The sequence below is a fragment of the Pistacia vera genome, unplaced genomic scaffold (genome assembly GCF_008641045.1).
Source record: "Pistacia vera cultivar Batoury unplaced genomic scaffold, PisVer_v2 Contig172, whole genome shotgun sequence".
Classification (NCBI taxonomy): domain Eukaryota; kingdom Viridiplantae; phylum Streptophyta; class Magnoliopsida; order Sapindales; family Anacardiaceae; genus Pistacia; species Pistacia vera.
Window position 1 is genome coordinate 208,611 of NW_022195812.1, and position 21,016 is coordinate 229,626.

At 38.5% G+C, this 21,016-nt stretch overlaps 4 protein-coding genes across 5 annotated transcripts; 1 reads left to right on the forward strand and 3 right to left on the reverse strand.

Moving 5' to 3' along the window:
* Nucleotides 1-4,633: 4,633 nt before the first annotated feature.
* On the reverse strand, nt 4,634-6,738 carry LOC116125844 (serine/threonine-protein kinase-like protein At3g51990). Its single transcript, XM_031411552.1, has one exon. The coding sequence runs from the start codon at nt 6,404-6,406 to the stop codon at nt 4,949-4,951; it is 1,458 nt and encodes a 485-aa protein (XP_031267412.1). The 5' UTR covers nt 6,407-6,738; the 3' UTR covers nt 4,634-4,948.
* Nucleotides 6,739-8,711: 1,973 nt separating this feature from the next.
* Nucleotides 8,712-13,062, forward strand: LOC116125827 (MDIS1-interacting receptor like kinase 2-like). The gene is made up of 2 exons (XM_031411531.1): nt 8,712-12,682; nt 12,753-13,062. Exons 1-2 carry the CDS (start codon nt 8,878-8,880, stop codon nt 13,043-13,045), a joined length of 4,098 nt encoding a protein of 1,365 aa, XP_031267391.1. The 5' UTR covers nt 8,712-8,877; the 3' UTR covers nt 13,046-13,062.
* A 28-nt stretch (nt 13,063-13,090) lies between these two features.
* LOC116125832 (acyl-CoA--sterol O-acyltransferase 1) lies at nt 13,091-14,618 on the reverse strand. The gene has a single exon (XM_031411536.1). It carries the CDS (start codon nt 14,467-14,469, stop codon nt 13,384-13,386), a length of 1,086 nt encoding a protein of 361 aa, XP_031267396.1. The 5' UTR covers nt 14,470-14,618; the 3' UTR covers nt 13,091-13,383.
* A 2,220-nt stretch (nt 14,619-16,838) lies between these two features.
* LOC116125818 lies at nt 16,839-19,874 on the reverse strand. Of its 2 annotated transcripts, none has more exons than XM_031411524.1 (3): nt 19,380-19,874; nt 18,299-18,498; nt 16,839-17,886 (listed from the first exon to the last, which is right to left on the reverse strand). In XM_031411524.1, exon 3 carries the CDS (start codon nt 17,870-17,872, stop codon nt 17,075-17,077), a length of 798 nt encoding a protein of 265 aa, XP_031267384.1. In that variant the 5' UTR covers nt 17,873-17,886; nt 18,299-18,498; nt 19,380-19,874; the 3' UTR covers nt 16,839-17,074. The 2 variants fall into 2 exon arrangements, with proteins under 2 accessions (XP_031267384.1, XP_031267385.1); XM_031411525.1 differs by having other exon boundaries at nt 16,839-17,914.
* Between the last annotated feature and the right edge of the window lie 1,142 nt (nt 19,875-21,016).

The following is a 21,016-nucleotide window of genomic DNA, read 5'->3' on the forward strand; positions in this document are numbered from 1 at the left end:
AGCGACCTGTTCGTTCTGGTCGCTTCTTGTGCAGGGCGAGGGCGAAGGCGCAGAAGTTCGTAGCGGTTGTGCGGGAATGGCACGAGCAGCCTCGGCCTCCTTTCCCTTCCTTTCCCTCCTTGATCGAGGGAAACAATGGCGCTCGGCGGGACTGCCCGGACTCCTTTGGGGGCATGGTCTCTGCATTTAAACTTTGTCAGTAAGGGAATTTATACCACGACCAAAAAGTTACCAGCATAAATCAACGTCCAAGGGTTCTAATGATGCCTTGTCGGTGAAAAAACCGTACTTCGCAGGTTCGCGGTCGTCACAAGTTCCTCGCGTCCCGCTGTCCCGCCTAGTATCCCGAAGGATAAGAGCCTGCTCGGGTGGCGAGTAAATCTTGGTTGGTCGTTCTATTAACTGCATAAGAAAACAGGTCGTTAGCTAACGACGTGCGAGCAATTAACAAATCCAGCAAAGAAAACCTACTGGATCCTGGAAATGGCGGTGACCGTTTAAAAGAAAAGAAAAACTTTGTCTCGTAAGCCCCCGCATTGTGGGATAGCTGTGTATCCGCAGCAATGTAGGTCGCCGAGACAAGTAGTAAGAATCCTTGTCCCTACTCTTCTTCAGGTGTAAGGCGACACCGAGCTCCAGTGCCGACGGCTCGCCCAAACCGTTCTCGCAGCACGCAATGTACATCGCAACGGCGATGACATACGCGTTTGGCGTCAGCTGCATTGGTGCGATCCGAAATGATCCAGGACCGACCTGATGAAAGGATGGAAGGGAATCTCCCTCCACCCTTGAAGTCTCCTCAGAGATCGCGGCAAGGCCCGCGGTGGGCGCCGTGACGGCTAGTGTGGTCGGGAACACCCGTTACGGATATCGAACTGCCGCTTTATTCTGGCATATTCCTCGGAGTAAGGAACGAATAGACGTCGAGAGCTGCGTCCTCGGGAGCTCCCGCGAGGACGAGCTGGCTCCTCCTCGGTCCTGGATGTTGACGGTTCCATTCCAGTCTGCAACATCGACAGACATGGTATTTGGGCCTCTTGTTTGTCCCGTGCGGCAGCAAGGGACAAATACTTAAAACCTAGAGGTGATTCAAGCCGCCATCCACGGCTCGGAACCAATAACGGCGTCGAAACTCCGGTGAAACACGGAAGACCCAACGCCGTGGTTCGACCAAACCATACAAAAAAAAAAAAAAAAAAAAAAAAAAAGAGAGAACCTTACTCTGTGGTATATGGAGCTAGGGCCGAGACTCGTTCCGGTCGCCTGAAAAGCGTCGATCGGGAGAAAATGGTTCTTGGTTTGCCAAAGTTTGTCACTCAAAGCGAAAGAAATTTCGGTGACTTCATCTGAAAATACCAAGTTTTTATATGGATAGCGAAACGACGGTTACCACCCCTCGGAGTCGAAACGGCAGTTCCCTCACCCTCCGCATTAAATGCGCCCCACGTCGCATTAAATGCCGTAAAAAGGGGCGCCATTTCAAACCCACGTCGATTAAATGCAGCAGTTAGGGCTGTCAGTTTCAAACGCGTTAAACGGTCAATACTGTCAAACGGCGTCGGGTCATACCGCGCATTTAATGTGTCTGACACGCGCTGTAACGCATGCAGAGCGCCTGACAGCGCAGGGACAGATTCATTGAACTACTAAGGAGCGTCCATCAAGGCCAGGTCGCAGAGATAAAGATCGTCAGGTCGCTTGGGCAAGGGATCGCGCGAGGTCGCGCAGAGCCGTGTTCGTGTGGCCTTTAGGCGAGCTCGTCCCATCCAGGTCGTAGCGACCAAAGTCTCCAGTGTGACTTAGTTTCCAAGGCTCGTTCCTCGAACCTTAAAAACGGGGGCTTCTGTTATACCCGGGAAAACAATGGGCTGACGTAGGATGAGTCACGCTACGGGGGACCTGCCCTGTCAGGGCAATGTGCGCACGTCAGACCTGCGAATAAACATGGAGCTTACACGCGTCCATCTCTCTGCAGCAAGTCATGCAAAGTCAGCTTGGAAAAAGGGAAAACGGGACGTGAGATGGATGACGTGGTGACAATCACACCCACCCATAGATTTAATGATGATACACGCTTCCATTCGATATAAAATGTAGAAAACCTCACCATTAAGGGGGTTGGTTCATTCATGACCAAAAGACAACTCTCTCACTTGTAAAAAGAGAAAGGTAGCTCACTTTTCATAACTTTTTGTACGTCAGTAGCTTTAGCGACCTGACCAACACTAAATCAATACAACTCAGTGGATGTAGGACTGCTACCTTAGCATCCGAACCACTTTAAAAGTTTTCCTAGCATTTATTTCATTTCATATACCCATTATCACGTGCGTTAATTCATCAAAGAACAAAACCCACGTGACAATTGGTTGGTGCCGAAAAATATCCAACACTCTTTATAGGTTACAGTTATTGTTTTTTTCTAGAAACTCTACTGGGTGGATGTCAACTACTGTGAATTTAGATGAACAAGATATTAATAGTTTAACACTTCAAAAATATGATTCATTTCAAATACAGAGAGCCAAAAGATATAAAGACAAAAGAATAAGAACAGGCTCTCGACAGTGCTAACTACAAAATAAGTTTTGACATTTTTGCCTAGCTTTGGTAAAAGTAAAAGTAAAACCCACCTCATTTTTCTACCATATGATGACACCTAACTCCTTTTCACCAAAGTGGCTCTTCTTCTCATAAATTCTAATTAATTACAATGTCTACCCTGATTGAATATTTGATTGATGTGTTTCCCTTTGAAAAATATGTTATGTTTTGGTCATATAATTCAACTATAACACAGGACACCCTTCACCATTTCAAAGAAGAAGCACGTGGATATGCCATGTTTGAGCTGTAAAAAAGCCTTGAAATTTGCAAAAAAAGAGAATATAAATTTTCCTGCTTGTTGCTATCAGCTACAGACACACACTCTTTTCTGCTTGTTTAGAAGCATGAAACAAATTCTTGGGCCAGCTTCTTCTTGCTTTGGTAAATCGATACCATTTTTGTCTTTTGTAATTTGGAGTTTCTGGCTGCAACGAAATTTATAGCCATTTGCAGAGTGTGTAGTCCCTTTCTTGGACTTCAAAAACTGTACCTGAAAATTTTGCATCCAGTAATTGACTCCCAGTGAATTTTAATTATTAGTTTATTACTAAAGTTTTAATTCTAATCACAATGAAACAAAACAAAAAGGGCTTGTTTTGGATGCAAGTGAATATTGCCTCAAATTTTATGTTTGCAAGTTTCTTTCTTGGAATTCCAAATGGCAATTAAATCAAGAACACAGTATGCTTAATAAAGGTTCTAACAAGTTTTCTGCCATCTGGGTTTGGTCTAAAAGGTTTATTTGTATTGGAAAGATCACACAACAACATTATTACCAAAAGGGTTTTACCTAAATTCACTTGGAATGTTAAAGAAGAAAAAAGGTTCAAAGTGAAAGTGCCATTATCATTCATAGTAAACAAAAACAAAGCAGTGAAACTAGAAGGGTATCAAATACTTTTAATTGAACAAGAGGGTGAGGTAACTGAGAGCTAATGCCGGCTCATGATTTGAGTTAGGTGCTTCTGTGATCATTCTCAAGGATGGATAATTTTAGGTCGATAGAGGGCAGGCAGAGAGAGATTATGATCTCAATTATATAAGATAACTTGTTCATTATAGGGGATGGAATATTAGCTAATTATAGAGACACCAACAACCATTATGGCGATTTACAATTTGTTTAACCAAGCATAATGATCTCAATGGCTACAGAACAGCAGTTTTATTGGTCACCAACCACATAACAACAAAGCTATTCATGGCACATGGTTTATACTTGACAGCAGAAGTTCTCCAGATGCCACTAGATTCTGTAACAGGTCACCATAGACTGAGATAGACTACTAATAAAAATAAGAAATCCAAAGTTGAAGAAATCTTAAATCCACATTTGAATATTACAACCACCTTAGCATTTTCTTTTAACTTAAGATAAGTAAAACTTGGTTATGTTACTGTGTGACTAATTTTCCTGGTCCACTGGTGTATGACTGAAGTAAAGTAGCACTTCCCAGTTTTCATGAGATTGCGGAGAACAGAGTCGAGGATCCACATTGATCCTTTGCAACAAGAAAATATACAGATACTGACAAAGTTGAAGCTAGCCTGAGGAATCAAATATGAAAATCTGTTTTACTCTCTGTTTTTTCTTGTCAATTTGGACTTCTATTCATCAGATAAGCTTATTCATTCCTGTGCTCCAGAATTTCTGAAAACCATATCATCTATAACATACTCACATGTGGATAGACACAAACAAAGGAATATCAAGAATTAAGTTTCAGGAAATGCGGGATATTTGTTATCCTGATAGTTTAAAAAAAAAAAAAAAAAAAAAAAACTTACTTGAATGAGTCCAGGTAAAAACCCAGACAAATTGTTTGGAAGTGTGCATAGTGAGTCACATAATCTAGGAAAATATTCTTCAAGTCTTAACACTTTCATATTCATGCCATGAACTAATCTCCCCGGACTCTGGGGGCAAAAACAGTGTGAGTTATGCAACAATTTGGCAGACACTAAATGTTTGATACAAAAACAGTATGGAATCAGTTGAAGAACAATAATTGGATTAGCACTCAGCTGATGAATTTTGATACAGCTTTATGTATGTAAGAACAGAGTTTTTTTATCATACAAAAGCTTTGCCGAATGAAGATGAGAAAAACAAAAAGGATTAACAACCTATAGGGAACATGAGAAATGTCCACTGGATCTATATCTATGCTAAAATTGACAGTACATTAACAATTGAAAGAACACTGGAAAAAAATGACAAAACGGTAGAAAATCCCACAGAGAAATTAGATACCATGAATGTTATTTGCAAGGATGACAAGCTTACATTCACAACTTTGCTCCATACCCGAATCACTTGAATCAAATGTTTGCAGCAATACTACACTTCATTAGTTGCCCGAGAACTAATAATCAACTGAGTATTCTTGTCAGCTCTTCTTGAAAACAATTCTGAACCATCCCCAACAGATTGGTTTCTCCTGAAGCTGGAGAAGCCACCTTTGTCATTAACTTGAGCCCGTGCTTGAGCTCTCCCTTTGTTAATGTATCTTCCACTACCAAATCTTGAACTAGAAACCCGTTTCGCTGACTTCATATTTGGCTCAACACCGTCAGCCCCTTCTCGAAATTCCTGCTCCTCATCAGTACCAGCCATGAGTTCCATCAAATTGCTCCTCAAACCCAAATCTGAATACACTCTCCGCGAGTCTCTCATTGTCATCCTATTGAATCTACCGTCTACCACATCCAAACTCTCTCCTCCAACACCATCTTGTGGTGTTTTTCTAACTTCAACCGGGCGCCCCATTGTCTCCACCATCAAACATGGATTGTTAAACCCATTCCACGAATGCAGAGGAACCAATTTACTCAACCCAGTTAACCAACCAACAACCTCTTTCATTGTAGGCCTCCTTTCCCTACAAGACCTCACACACCTTGCCGCAATCACAGCTAATTGTTTCCTAACAATAGGATCCTTAGGAGGTGGAATTCGCGGGTCAAAGACAGCAACAATCTTCCCTTTCTTTATCAAAGGAGTCGCCCAATCCACAATGGAAGGTGGAGAAAATCCAACATCAATGGCTTTTCTTCCACTAATAATCTCCAGCAACAAAATTCCAAAACTGAACACATCCGTTTTTGTACTCAAATTATCAGGGGTCACATAACATGGATCTAGATATCCAATAGTCCCAGCAGGTGGAGTTGATCTAAGCCTATAATTGTCAACGCCACACCTTAAAGCCAACCCAAAATCACCTAATCTAGCATTGAAATTCCTATCAATCAACACATTTGCTGACTTAATATCTCTATGAATAATTGGAGGCTTTTCTGAATGAAGTATTTCAATAGCTTTAGCAACTTGCAAAGCCAACCTTATTCTTCTACCCCAATTCAATGGCCTATGATTTGAATGAAGAACATCGTATAGAGTACCATTAGACATAAACTCAACGACCAACAAACGATCTTTTGAGTCATTAGAAAAGCCCAAGAGATTCACCAATCGAGGGCTATTAATATTGGACAAGATTTCAATCTCATTATCAACTTCAAGGCTGATCTCTTGATTCTTGGAGGGTTTCTTGATAGCCACTTGACGACCACGTAGAACAGCCTTGTAGACACATCCATGGCTGCCTTTACCCAGAAGTCTTTGGTCAGAAAAACCATTGGTGGCCGCTTCAAGGTCACTGTAAAAAAACTGTTGGATCTTGATAGGCTTCTCTTGCTTTTGACTAGTTTTTGAGGACTGAGTTTGCTGTGAAGCAACAGACTTTGTGGAGATTACAGAGATAGCCGAGTCAGCCTTGCAAGAAAGGTACCCCATCAAGATTTGATTTTTGGGTGAGGTAAGAGATCTTACAAAATGGGTTTGTAATAATTTGCTGCTTTGATGAGATATAAATCAAGAGCTCATTACAACGAGTAAAGAACAGGCAAGACCAAGTTGTTGTTACAAAAGTTGAAAACTTCGGGTTTGTTGTGTTTTAATGACTTGAAATTGAGTTGTAAAACTAAAAAACAGTTGTTGCCTTGTTGGGATTGAAGTCAGATTAAGAAACTGCTTTAAAAGATGCGGTGCATGAAAGGGAGAGAGAGATTGATGAAAAATGAAGGTAAGGGATATCTTGGGGTGTTGAACAGGGAGCCCACCAAAGTGGAATTCCCAAGCTACTTCTTGTTGCCATTAAAAAGTGTATGTGATTGGTAGTATAAAAACAACATATTATAACCAGTCAAACAAGTAGAACTCTACAATACTACCAAGTACAGAAAAGGATAAAACTAAAACTGAATCACAATCACGTCTTCAAAATTTCATCTAAATATCTTTCATTATCAGCAACTTAACCTGTAAAATGAAGAAGATAAGAATAATAATCACAGGGACATCTCTGTATAAGAGTTTCATTATCAACAAATTGACCGGTAAAACCCATATTTTACACGTATAGAAATAGAATACAAGAAAAATAATTATTACCAATTGAGAGAGGCCCCTCAAGAAAACCCCACCTCAAAATCAATCAATCAAACTGGACCAAAACGTGGCTTCATAATTGGGCAATGGGCACCAAACGTCCAGCTCATTCATATCCAAAAACTACCTAGCTTTGTCTTTAGCACACAGGGGGCTTGATTTATCGTCTCCAATCTTTCTTTCTATTGGTTAGAAGCACGGTTAAGTCACATCCAAACCAAATCATGGATTTAGCTACTAGACGTTATCAAAAAAAATCTCTCTGTTAAAGCCAATCCAACTGCTTCCATAGATGACTTGAACATGTTTATTTCTGCTTTGATAAGGACAAGTTATCCTTCACCAAGCCATCATCACAGGAACATAAACGTAAGAATTTCACCTTCAATAATAAGCCATGCTCTTAAAAATGCTTGAAAGCAAAATAAGTAGTTGGTTCAATGACAGATGTATTGAAAAGTTTCAAAAGAATTTTTTTTTTTTTAAAGGAAATTCGATTCCCTCAAGAACAAGAAACTTGTGCATGTAAGATCATATTTCACTACTTTTGAGTAGTCATGAAGCCTTGGTGATACTTTTTTTCCAGCTTTTCTGGAAGTTTTTATTAGTGGTTTATCATGCATGACCTTAAACTTAATTATATAAGTAATTAGATGGAATTAAGTAGATGATTTGAAGTGATTAATATTATATTAATCAAGGGCTTCTAGGGCTGCTTAAATTAAGGACAAGAAAGTTGACGGATTTTTTTCCTGGAAAAGGCTGGTAGAACTTTAATAAGACAGGTTAGTAACCACTTTCTGGCATACAAAAAGACAAGTCTAATAAATTCTTTTGTACTACAAGTTATTAATTATATATTTCTTTCTCTTAAGGAAAATATTCACCTCATATGAGTAAATGTTCATAAAAATAACTCCTATGGCATAAGAACAGTCTACTATTTTTCATGTGACCATGTCCATTTCTGCTATACTTCTATAAAACAACCTTATTTAAGTATATATTATTGAAAAATTCACATAAAAAAAATACCTCTTCCAGTCTTCCCCTGATGACTAACCCTTTAACCATTAGGGTTAGCCATACCTAAGCTCATGTATTTGAATTGGCATAGGGCCATAGGCGACGTCACATGAGGCCCAATCAAAAGTGGGTCTCAACTCTCAAAGAAACTTCATCTAAAACTTGAGAGTTTGAGATCATCTATTCCAAAATTGTTACAAAAATTGAATATATGATGTTTAAAAATTAGAATAATTTGATTGATAAAACCACAGTCCGATTTATGAAAATTCATTTAAAACCACAGTCACTCACAGGATAATAATCTCATCTATAGTCTTAAGAAGATAAAGACCTTGACTTAAAAATGTTGTTGGTTTCCATTCTTTAACATTAATATCAAATTTTCTAATTGGGAGGATGGTCGAAATCAGTGCCCACATGCAGGACCAATTTGCAGAAAATTTCTCTGTAGCCTTGCTGAAACTCTCCGGAGTTGGCTATGTCTGTAAGTTAATTAGAATGTCATCAATCAGATATTAAATTAGACCAAACATTAATTGCAAGATAAAGACGTTTTTAATCAAGTCTTCAAATTTAATGCATTTGAGCTTAGAGATATTCTCTTCTGTAATATAAGAGCTCATGGTGGTCCTTTTCTTGGCTAAATTAAGGACAGGCCAAGCAGTAAATGCAGAAGATTTACTTGGACATTAACTTTCTCAACAAACAAAACCCGGATTGAAAGATGGTTGGAGACTTTTCAAGGTTGAAGATGAATTGTATATACATCAGATTCAGACTCCTGAATTATGAAATCCATTAGCAGCCTGAAAATAATGTGGTTTCCAACCTTAAACACAGTATTCTCACTTGTTTCTCTGATCTTGTTTGTTATGCTACATCATAATTCACTAATTGTTTCTTCTGATTCTATCGAAGAAGCTCATGCTCTGTTAAAATGGAAAGCCAGCCTTCAAAATCATAGCCCTTCTCTCCTACCTTCATGGTTTCTTTATCCTCTTAATGCCACTAGCAATAGCTCATGTACTTGGTCTGGTATCTCCTGCAACCATGGTGGAAGAATTGTTAGAATTAACCTGACCAATACAAGTTTAAAAGGTACGCTTCATGAATTTTCATTCCCATTATTTCCCCATCTTGCATATCTTGATCTTAGCCTGAATCAACTCTTTGGTACCATTCCACCTCCAATCAGTAACCTCACCAAACTCAAGTACCTTAATTTGTCAGCTAATTACTTTTCTGGGAAAATACCACCAGAAATTGGTCTCCTACCCCGTCTGCAAATCCTCCACCTCTTTGTGAATCAGTTGAATGGCTCAATTCCAGAAGAAATAGGTCAGTTAGGTTCTCTTAATGATCTTGCTCTGGATGGTAACCATTTGGAGGGTTCAATACCAGCTTCTTTGGGTAATTTAAGCAACTTGGCCTGTTTGTATCTTTATAACAATTCACTTTCTGGCGCCATTCCTTTAAACATGGGAAATCTCTTTAATCTGGTTAAACTTTACATTGGCGGAAACCATCTAAATGGTCCCATTTTTTCAGGTTTTGCAAACCTAACAAAGCTAAGTAAGTTGCACATGGCTGACAATCAACTTTCTGGTTCCATTCCTTGCGAGATAGGAAATTTGGAGTCCCTCACCAGTTTATGCCTTCAAAAAAATAAACTTTCTGGTTCAATCCCATCATCACTAGGAGATTTGAGAAACCTCACTCGTCTTCTTCTAGACGACAATCAACTTTTTGGCTCCATTCCTGAAGAGGTAGGAAATTTGAAGTCACTTCTCGATTTAGGATTAAGCCAAAATCAACTAAGTGGTTCTATCCCTCTTTCTTTTACAAATCTGAGCAACTTACAAGGTTTGCACCTCTTCAGAAATGAACTTTCTGGTTCCCTTCCTGAAGATTTTGGAAATTTTAAGAAATTAACTAGGCTTTCTCTTGGTGGAAACCATTTCACTGGTAATTTGCCTCAAAATATTTGCCGGGGTGGATCACTTGAGTTCTTTACTATAAATGACAACCATTTTTCAGGTCCAATCCCTGAAAGCTTTAAATATTGTACAAGCCTAGTAAGAGTCCGCTTGGATAGAAACCAACTCATTGGCAACATATATAAAGATTTTGGCATCTATCCAAACTTGGAGTTCTTAGATCTCAGCTCCAATAGATTTCATGGTGAAATCTCATCTAATTGGGGAAAGTTTCAACAATTGAGCACCCTAAAAATAGCAGGAAATAATATTAGTGGAGGCATTCCCCCAGAAATTGGAAACCTGACTCAACTTCATCTCCTTAATCTTTCTTCAAATCATCTAGCTGGGGAGATTCCAAATGAACTTGGAAAGTTGACATTTCTAAATAATCTGATTTTGAGCGGAAATCAACTTACAGGTGGAATACCTTTAGAGCTTGGATTACTCACAGAACTTGAGTACCTTGACTTGTCCGCAAAAAGATTGACCAAGAGAATTCCAGAAACTCTTGGACGCTTGTTGAAATTGCACTACTTGAATGTGAGCCATAATCAGTTTGATCGAGGAATTCCGGTTCAATTAGGAAAGTTAATTCAATTATCAGAGCTAGATTTAAGTCATAACTTGCTGAAAGGAGAGATACCCTCTCAGTTGTGCAGTTTGGAGAGCTTGGAGAATCTGAATCTCTCTCACAATAACTTCTCTGGTTTTATACCAAGCTGTTTCAACAATATGCATGGTTTATCATGCATTGACATATCCTTTAATGAGTTGCAGGGTCCTGTTCCCAATAGCAAAGCATTTCGAGATGCTCCCATGGAAGCATTACAAGGAAACAGAGGATTGTGTGGTGATTTTAATGGCCGATTACAACCTTGCAAAGCTGTTAAGTCACACAAACATGCCTTGGGAAAAGGCTTGACTATAATGTTTGTAATTGTGCTTCCTCTTTTGGGAGCATTTGCTCTTTCAAGTGGGCTAGTTGTGATTTTCTGTAGATTCCGACGAAGGAAGAGACTCCCAGAAATGCAACAAAGCAATGACAACAACGAAGAATTGCTTTCAAAATCAATGTTCCAAGGAAAACTGGTGTATGATGAGATCCTTAGAGCAACAAAGAATTTTGATGCCAAGTATTGCATTGGAGAGGGTGGATCTGGAAGTGTTTACAAAGCTGAGCTATCATCGGGAGACATTGTAGCTGTTAAGAAAATCCACTCTCATATCATCCGTGATAGCAACAATCAAAAAGAGTTCTCGACTGAGGTAATGGCATTGACACAAATACGACATCGGAATATTGTAAAACTGTATNCTGGGGAGATTCCAAATGAACTTGGAAAGTTGACATTTCTAAATAATCTGATTTTGAGCGGAAATCAACTTACAGGTGGAATACCTTTAGAGCTTGGATTACTCACAGAACTTGAGTACCTTGACTTGTCCGCAAACAGATTGACCAAGAGAATACCAGAAACTCTTGGACGCCTGTTGAAATTGCACTACTTGAATGTGAGCCATAATCAGTTTGATCAAAAAATTCCGGTTCAATTAGGGAAGTTAATTCAATTATCAGAGCTAGATTTAAGTCACAACTTGCTGAAAGGAGAGATACCCTCACAGTTGTGCAGTTTGGAGAGCTTGGAGAATCTGAATCTCTCTCACAATAACTTCTCTGGTTTTATACCAAGCTGTTTCAACAATATGCATGGTTTATCATGCATTGACATATCCTTTAATGAGTTGCAGGGTCCTGTTCCCAATAGCAAAGCATTTCGAGATGCTCCCATGGAAGCATTACAAGGAAACAGAGGACTGTGTGGTGATTTTAATGGCGGATTACAACCTTGCAAAGCTGTTAAGTCACACAAACATGCCTTGGGAAAAGGCTTGACTATAATGTTTGTAATTGTGCTTCCTCTTTTGGGAGCATTTGCTCTTTCAAGTGGGCTAGTTTTGATTTTCTGTAGATTCCGACGAAGGAAGAGACTCCCAGAAATGCAACAAAGCAATGACAACAACGAAGAATTGCTTTCAAAATCAATGTTCCAAGGAAAACTGGTGTATGATGAGATCCTTAGAGCAACAAAGAATTTTGATGCCAAGTATTGCACTGGAGAGGGTGGATCTGGAAGTGTTTACAAAGCTGAGCTATCATCGGGAGACATTGTAGCTGTTAAGAAAATCCACTCTCATATCATCAGTGATAGCAACAATCAAAAAGAGTTCTCGACTGAGGTAATGGCATTGACACAAATACGACATCGGAATATTGTAAAACTGTATGGATTTTGTTCACATGCCCGTCACTCATTTTTAATTTATGAATACCTTGAAAGAGGTTGCTTGGCCAAACTCCTGATAAATAAAACGGCTGCGATGGAACTAGATTGGAGTAAGAGAATAAATATCATAAAAGGTGTGAGTAATGCTTTATGTTACCTGCATCATGATTGTGTGGTACCGATTGTCCATCGAGATATATCAAGCAAAAATGTGTTGTTGGATGAAGAATATGAAGCTCATGTTTCAGAATTTGGAACGGCCAAATTTCTCAACCCAAACTCGTCTAATTGGAGCGAACTCGTGGGTACATATGGATATCTCGCACCAGGTATATAATTTATTTATCGTATAAAACATCGATGTTATATGATTATCATATGCTTTTTTTCATTTTGTAGAACTCGCTTACACGATGAAAGTAACCGAAAAATGTGACGTTTATAGCTTTGGAGTGTTAGCTTTGGAGGTGCTTGCAGGGAAGCATCCAAGAGATTATATTTCCTCACCTTCATCTTTAGCTTCAAATGTGAACGTATTGCTTGATGATATGTCAGACTCACGACTCTCATCTCCCTCCCTTGGTCTCCATGGGAACCTAATATCCATCATGGAAGTGGCCCTTTTATGCTTAAATGTGAATCCAGAATCCAGGCCAACCATGCAGATTGTCTGTCAAAAATTGGGCGACTAATATCTGGGAAGAGTTAGAATCTGCGATGATATGTTCTTGCTAGTTTGTATTTATGTACTATATAAGTATTGCATGTGTCCTTTCTTAACATGAAAAGACAAGATTTAAGCTTTACACCAGGATTAATTTCATCCACTACAAGTTCAGGAAGAAGCGATAACAATAATCACAAATACAGGGCGGCCATGAACATGATTTCTCATAAGTTAGATGAGTCCTAGACCTCTCCATACAATCATATATGAGATAATGATGCAATACCCACCTCCTATTTTGATGTATAAAATTAAATTTTGTGTTTTTGCTACAAAATTTCAGAAAAATGGTATAATTCTGCCTTACATAACACTAACTATACTGTGACTCACATTCTTCATGTATGCTCCCAAAGCCGCGTACTCTTCAAACGCCCTAACATCAACTTCATACCGGCTAAAATGCGGGAAAAACAGCCAGCAACCGGTGACCATCACGAAAACAACCGTCAACGGCCTCGATATCAAACTCGGCAGCCGGAACTTCCCGGTTACGGCCTTCTTTAGAGCAATCTCAGCCGTTAAACAAAACCCATGAAGAACAAAGAACCAAGTGATCTCCCAATTGGGCTTCACCCGGCCCTGGCCCAGGTAGAAAAACTGAAGCTCGTGCATGAAACCGGATACCACAAAGGTGCCGAAAACTGCTGGGAGTGGAGCCCACTTCCGACCAGCGACACGTGTGAAGAAATTGAGGATGGGTTTGTATACGGTAGGGCGCAGGATACCAGAGACCATAAGGTTCCATCTATTGCCCCAAAAGTCTTGAAGAGAAGTGGAAAGAAACGGCTCATTGAACTGCCGCTCGAGCTCAAGTCCAAGGACGGTTCGAGCCATGACTGCACTCAGGGCGAGGATGAGTTCAAGCAGGAAATAAACGTGGAAAGCGTAGAGAAGGAGGATCATTTTGGGGTGCATACGGTCGCTATAATCATAAGCCTTTACAAAACCAGCCAAAAGTAGAGCCTTTATTGCGTAATTCATAGGGCCTTTTTTTTTACCATTTTCAAGAGTTTTTTGAGATGGGGTTTGTTTTCTATGGCCATTTTGAGGTGGGCTGAGTTGGATCTTGATGGGGAGGCAAGAGACGGTTATAAAAAGAGGGAGAGAGATGGATGGATCTGAACATAAAGGGCCAAAGCCGAAGGCAAAGAGTAAGAGCTTGAAATTGGCAAGCCAAGCAATGAAAAACGCAGTGATGCCACCGAGATGAGCCGAAGAAAGAACGAGGGGAAGATAAAGAAAAACGGCCACAATTGGTAGCACAAAAATGAGTCTTTTTGCACCTCTGGGAACCATTTTACCAATGACATAACAATAGCATAAACACAATGCAACTGACAGCCATACCTTCACAAAGTTTTTGATCTCATTCTCACCACCTTCCATTAATCTTGTTTATTTCAGATCTTAATATTTCTGCTGCTGATAAAAGAACAAGATCAGTAGTTTGTGCATCTCTCAAGTCTCAAAGTCAGTGCATATATATAGAAAATGGAAAGTCTGTTAATTTCCCACATATGAAAGCGTGTTATAAAAGTATATGTCAATAAAATATCAAAGTGGGTAGGCTTGAATTGGAGATGGTGCTGCTGATCGACTGAACCTTTTTGGTCATTGGATTCCGATTTTTGTATTAGTTTTTTCTCTACTTAGTGGACCTTTTTTACAATGGAAAGTCTAAAGTGTATACTTACTGGTTTGGGGAAATCTACAGTGGACGTAAAAATCCTCTGGCTTGTTTTTGTTAGTGTATGAATTAAGAATGTTCTACCATCTTGTTAAAAAGTATGAGAAAGAAAAACAGGATTCTTGATCAATTGTTTATATTACTGGATTTGTTCTGTTATGCCTGGGAAAACAAGGGCTGACGTGAAAAGTCACGTGATGAAGTGTGATCTGTTCCCGTCAGAACGGTAAATACACGTTAGACCTGCCAAACGCTATGGAGCTCCCATGTGTCCATTTCCCTGCTCCAAATCGCGTGAAATCAGCTTGGGAAGTGGGCAATGGGATGTAAAGTCGGATTATGTCCTGACATTCACACCTAAGGATTTAATAATGATTACACGCATTCATCTCGTTATAAAAAGAGGAAAACCCCTTCATTAAGGGGATTCGGTCATTTTTACATTTGAACTCTCTCTCTTGCAAACTTTGTATTTACTTTTCCTAATCATTTGTAAGTCAGTTCGCTGTTGCGACTTGACCCACTAATCTAATACAAATCAGTGGACGTAGGACTTATTACCTTAGCATCCGAACCACTTTAAAAAGCTCTCATCGCATTTATTTCATATTTTTCTATCCATAATCACGTGTATCTCTTGACCAATCAATGTTCATGCATCAACAAGTTCATATTAGGAAATAGGTCATAATAAAAACATTGGGAATTCAGAATAAAGAATTTCTTGGTATGCTTTTCTGGAATTCTAAGATTACTAGCATTGATTGGCCAATAGAGGAAATGAAGAATCACATGTAGAATAACATAATAATAAAAGAAACCACTAATGTCTAAAGACAGACCATCATGTCACGTTTACACAACTTAATTTGTCGGCGAGTTGACCAAACTTCTGATCTAATGCAGGTTTAGAAGTCAAATTTCATCAAGATTAAATAATTGAATGATTGATTAGTATCATTGGCTAAAAATAACAACACCTGTTGGGTGAAAATTAAATAAAAAAATCACCAACACTTACAAATTACCTGTCATCGATCTCTAAAGGTAGTATCACATGAAGAAATTTTTTGTCAAACGTCCCATTTTTGTCAGAGATATCAAAGTCAATTTACAATGAAATATATATATATATATACACGATTGATGATTTAAAGAAAGACAGAAAGAAGACTGTTATGTTTTTTTTGGATAATCAGTGGCATGAGTCTAGGGGTGAAATCAAATCAAGTTGGATATTCAAACTCGACTCGATTGCTACAATACTGAGTTCGAGTTTAAGCCTAATGAATCAAGTTCAAACTTGAACTCGATATCTAAAAGTTGAATTCGAGCTTGGTTAATCGAGTTTTAGTCAAGTTTTTTGTATAGTGATCAAACTCGACTCGTGGGATTAGTTAAGCTACTCGAACTCGACGCGACTAATGTCGAGTTGAATTCAAGCCAAAGTTGAGCCGAGCTCGAGCGTCTAGGCTCGATTTTCATCCCAGCGCATGACAACTTCAAGCTTTCACTCTTTGTTTTAGGTAGGAGAGGCCTTTATCTTCATGAATCAAGATAGACTGACAAACACTTCTCTTTAACTTTCTCTTATAAACGTGACATGATAGCTCGCAATTGATTAATTCACATTTGGTCAGGTGAAACCTATTACGAGCTGACACGTCGCGTTTGTAAGAGAAAATTAGTGAGAAGTGTTTGTCAGAGTATTACTCTTATCTTCCTATCCGTCAATTTATGTTTTAGTTTAATTGTTTCAATTTGTGGTAGTTGCTTTTATCTTTTAGAATGACTTGGAAAGAGAGCGATGAATTATAGGTGAGTTCTGGAAATGGTTGCAGAAGTTCTAGGAGAAAACAGAAAATCGAACAAATGTAATAGGGATATTGATGAGAACCAAATTCCAAGAATTCACTGTGTCAATAACAAGCAGAGCACAGAAAGAAAATTTCCAGATACATCAAAATAAGCAACATTCTGATCGAATACTTCAATAAGCTAGTGATTTTCAACAAGAACTTGGCAGAAACTGTTGTTTAACATCAACATTTTGACCCAAACAAGCATTACAAGTCTGGATAGCTAGACTGAACAAACATTCAAATTCATAACATAAGCTTGTATAGATTTCAAATTCAAGGGTACAGGCGAGAGAAATTGATGGTGACACCAATGTAGTTCTTGATGGGGACGTTGGTAGAGAGAATGAGATAGACAGATGATCTTGATTTAGATTTGGACTTTGGACTTGGCTGTATTCACAAAATTTTCTACCAACGCTTGAGACCTTCAATTTAATTTTGGCTAACCAAGAGGATCAACGATGTTTAGCCCACCATAAGGACGACTCCGGAGCCATGGCTGCCCAACACGCCTCCTTGGTTTTCGATACACACGATCCTTACTCATCTTCTCCTCCTTGAACGGGCATAAAGCTTCTGTCTCTCCGCAAACTTGCAGTGGAAATCTACAGAATGGACACAAGTGACTCTTTTTAAGCCACTTCACAATGCAACCTCCATGAAAATCATGCGAGCAAGGCAACCGAGTAATCTCCTCTCCCTCACAAAACCCTTCTAAACAAATCCCACATTGACTCTCAAGGCAACAATTCTTCTCAAACACCAACTTGTTTAAATCCATAACGGCTAATTCCATGGCCGGCACGCATTCTCCTAGGGACTTTCCCAATCTTGTAGCCCAAGCAAGCTCCACTTCTTGATTATACTTTTGTTTATAAAAAATCCCAAGTGACATAACAGCAGATATAACATCACGACCCGCATTAGAATCATTACAATCCATCAACTTAGCCTTGGAGCCAACAATCTTTATGATCTTCTCTTTGTCCTCTTCAGTTACAGGAAGGAGTTTCATCATCCTTGAAATGGTTTCAGGCAGCTTCAAGTCGTCTACCAAGTCACTTCGTTCAAGATACCCATAACTCTTCTTTGAATAAACATTCATCTTGTAGTGTTGTGGAGTGTATTCAACAATGAAATAAACTCGCAATAGAATATAGAATTTACCAGTGTGGTGACTTGGAGGGGCGATCTCGTCTTGTTGCCACATATCAAAGGAACAAGAAGCTGGTTTCGACATTTTTAAACCTATGCCTATAATGAGAAACACCTTGTTCAGCTCCTGACGCCAAAGCATATATATATAAAACCAACCCGTTTTGTTTTATCCCTTATTGAAGAAGGATTAGATACATGAGAATTAGTATTTGATTCCTTGTTGAATTAGAGATCTAATTAGTATTTGAATCCTTATTAAACAAGGATTAATGATTCTAAACTTCATCCACGGATTATAATTATTTTTGTACCATTGAAGAATTGATTTTTGTTGTTTCTACATGAAAATAATACATGCTTTTCATTATTGGGATAAAGAAAATTAATACAGTGTACAAGAATGATGGACATGGGTGTTTCTTTACCCTACATTATACACTTTTCATTAACTTAACATACTGATTAGGTTATCGGGTCAAGAAATATTGAGACACTGTGGAATACTTACAACAATTTAGAAAGGGTTCAATTGCCAATCAATTTCTAAGTGACTGCAATCAAGAGATGCTTTCACTCTATTTAGAGCTGTTTGCCTGTGTTGCAGCAATGGCAGTGACCTATCATTCATCTGCTTCATCGTGTCTTCGCTATTCCTTTTGCGTGGCAATTTCCGTGAGAAATTTTTCCATTTTGATTCAAATTCACAAGCTACATATATAATTCAAGGAAACATTGCATAAGAATTCGTAGTATCTGCCACTCTAAACAAGATAATAACATACATCATATATAAAGTAGAATCTCAAGAAGCAACAGAAATTAGAAAGTTTCCGATAATAACATTGTGTGACGGTCATGTTAAAGCTATACCTATTAACTCTTGTCATAATCATTGTAAATATTTGTGACTAAGTTATGGAGCTTTCAGCCTTTCTATAAAGCAAAAGATTCAAGGGCAGGCCACAAAAATTGCATATAATCATCAAACACTTCAATAGAGCCAGATTCATGGCAATCGCTAATGAGAAAACATTGGTCAAGGAATTCCATAATTATAAATATCTTGTAGCAGCCATAAAATGGTCTTGCAGAATCATCAGCAATGTCAAATAATTTGATAAATAAATGCAGCCTCTCTGGAAAGATGACTTTAAAGGGAGTAACGGATACTGTTGTAGATTCTGGAAGTGGTTGCGGAAATCCCAGGAGGGAACAGAGAAAGGCAGAACAAAGGTGATCGTATGTGAGATAAGGTTGGAAATATTATGGCCATTTAGAGAGTTGCCAAACTTGTTGGAACAAATCTAATGGGGAATTTGATGACAACAAAATTCCAAGAATCCACTGTTATATATAAAGAAGCAAAGCACAGAGAGAAAATTTATAGATACAGTTAAAGCTGCAACATTCCAATGAAATAATTCAATAAACGTGTCTTTCAACAAGTACTTGACAGAAACTATATTGTTTAACATCAACATATTCAAAGGAATAAAATTCCTTCTTCTCTATCAATCAACCACCAAAAAAAAAATAAAATAAATAAAATAAAATCTTTCGAGGCAACAGATATATATTAGAAAAATTACCTTCACTTTGATCGTGGAAACCTCGAATTAAGCATGCACAAACCCATGGTCTTCCTGCACGGGATGCTTTTGCTCCCCCTTTTAGTTCACCATTATGTTGTTTCAAGCTGCAAAGAGTACCCAGCTTATTTTATTATGCTTATTTTACTGAATAACACAATAAGACAGCAGATGAAAAAAGTAGAAAATACATTCAGGCCACCCAAACATCTGGCTCCTAGATCAAAAAGTTTTAACGAAATTATGAATCAAACGAGGTTTGTTTGCAATTTTTCTCAGCCAAAAAGGGTAACACACAGCACAATTCAGCCATTAAATAAGAAAAAACCATCTCAATTTGATCCAGTTCTACCCAAGTAAGCAGATATCCAGACTTGACAAATACCCAAACTCAACACACAAAGAATGTTTAGAATGCAGATTCAGCCGTTCAAACAAATAAAAATCCAAGTTGTTTAAGAAAAAATAAAACTTTGGAATCATACCCAGATGCCCAATTTCAATAAGCTTTGATCTGGTCGGAAAAAGCCAGATCGCCGCGTTACGACACAGATCCGACGGGTCTGTGTCGTAATGCAACTTTCCGGCCAGATTCCGGCGGTGGTGGCCGGAATTGGCATTGCAGGGTCGCGGGGGTGTCTTTGTTATTTTACAAAAATTTTATATATTGGGTTATTTAGTTAAATTTGTAAACCTAGGGGGTTTTTTAGAAATTTTTAAATTTATAAAAAACTAAAATTCAAACTTTTAAGGGCATTTAAGTCTTTTCACTATTAATAAACAGAAATCATTAACAGAACATGACGGAAGGTATCTATTTATCGTTTCAAAACCTTTTAAGTACCAATTTGTCGTTACGGCAAACCTTGGGTATGTGTAAGTCGTTCTCCCTTTAAAGAAAGACAGAAAGAAGACTGTTATGTTTTTTTGGATAACCAGTGGCATGAGTCTAGGGGTGAAATCAAATCGAGTTGGGTATTCGAACTCGACTCAATTGCTGAGTTCGAGTTTAAGCCTAATGAATCAAGTTCAAACTTGAACTCGATACCTAAAAATTAAATTCGAGTTTGTTAATCGAGTTTTAGTCGAGTTTTTTATATAGTAATCAAACTCGACTCGTGGGATTAGTTAAGCTACTCGAACTCGACTCGACTAATGCCGAGTTGAATTCGAGCCAAAGTTGAGCCGAGCTCGAGCGTCTAGGCTCGGTTTTCATCCCACCGCATGACAACTTCAAGCTTTCACTCTTTGTCTTAGGTAGGAGAGGCATTTATCTTCATGAATCAAGATAGGCTGATAAACACTTCTCTCTAACTTTCTCTCACAAACGTGACATGATAGCTCGCAATTGATTAATTCACATTTGGTGAGGTGAGACCTATTACTAGCTGACACATCGTATTTGTAAGAGAAAATTAGTGAGAAGTGTTTGTTAGAGTATTACTCTTATCTTCGTATCCGTCAATTTATGTTTTAGTTTAATTGTTTCAATTTGTGGTAGTTGCTTTATCTTTTAGAATGACTTGGAAGGAGAGCGATGAATTATAGGTGAGTTCTGGAAATGGTTGCAGAAGTTCTAGGAGAAAACTGAAAATCGAACAAATGTAATAGGGATATTGATGAGAACCAAATTCCAA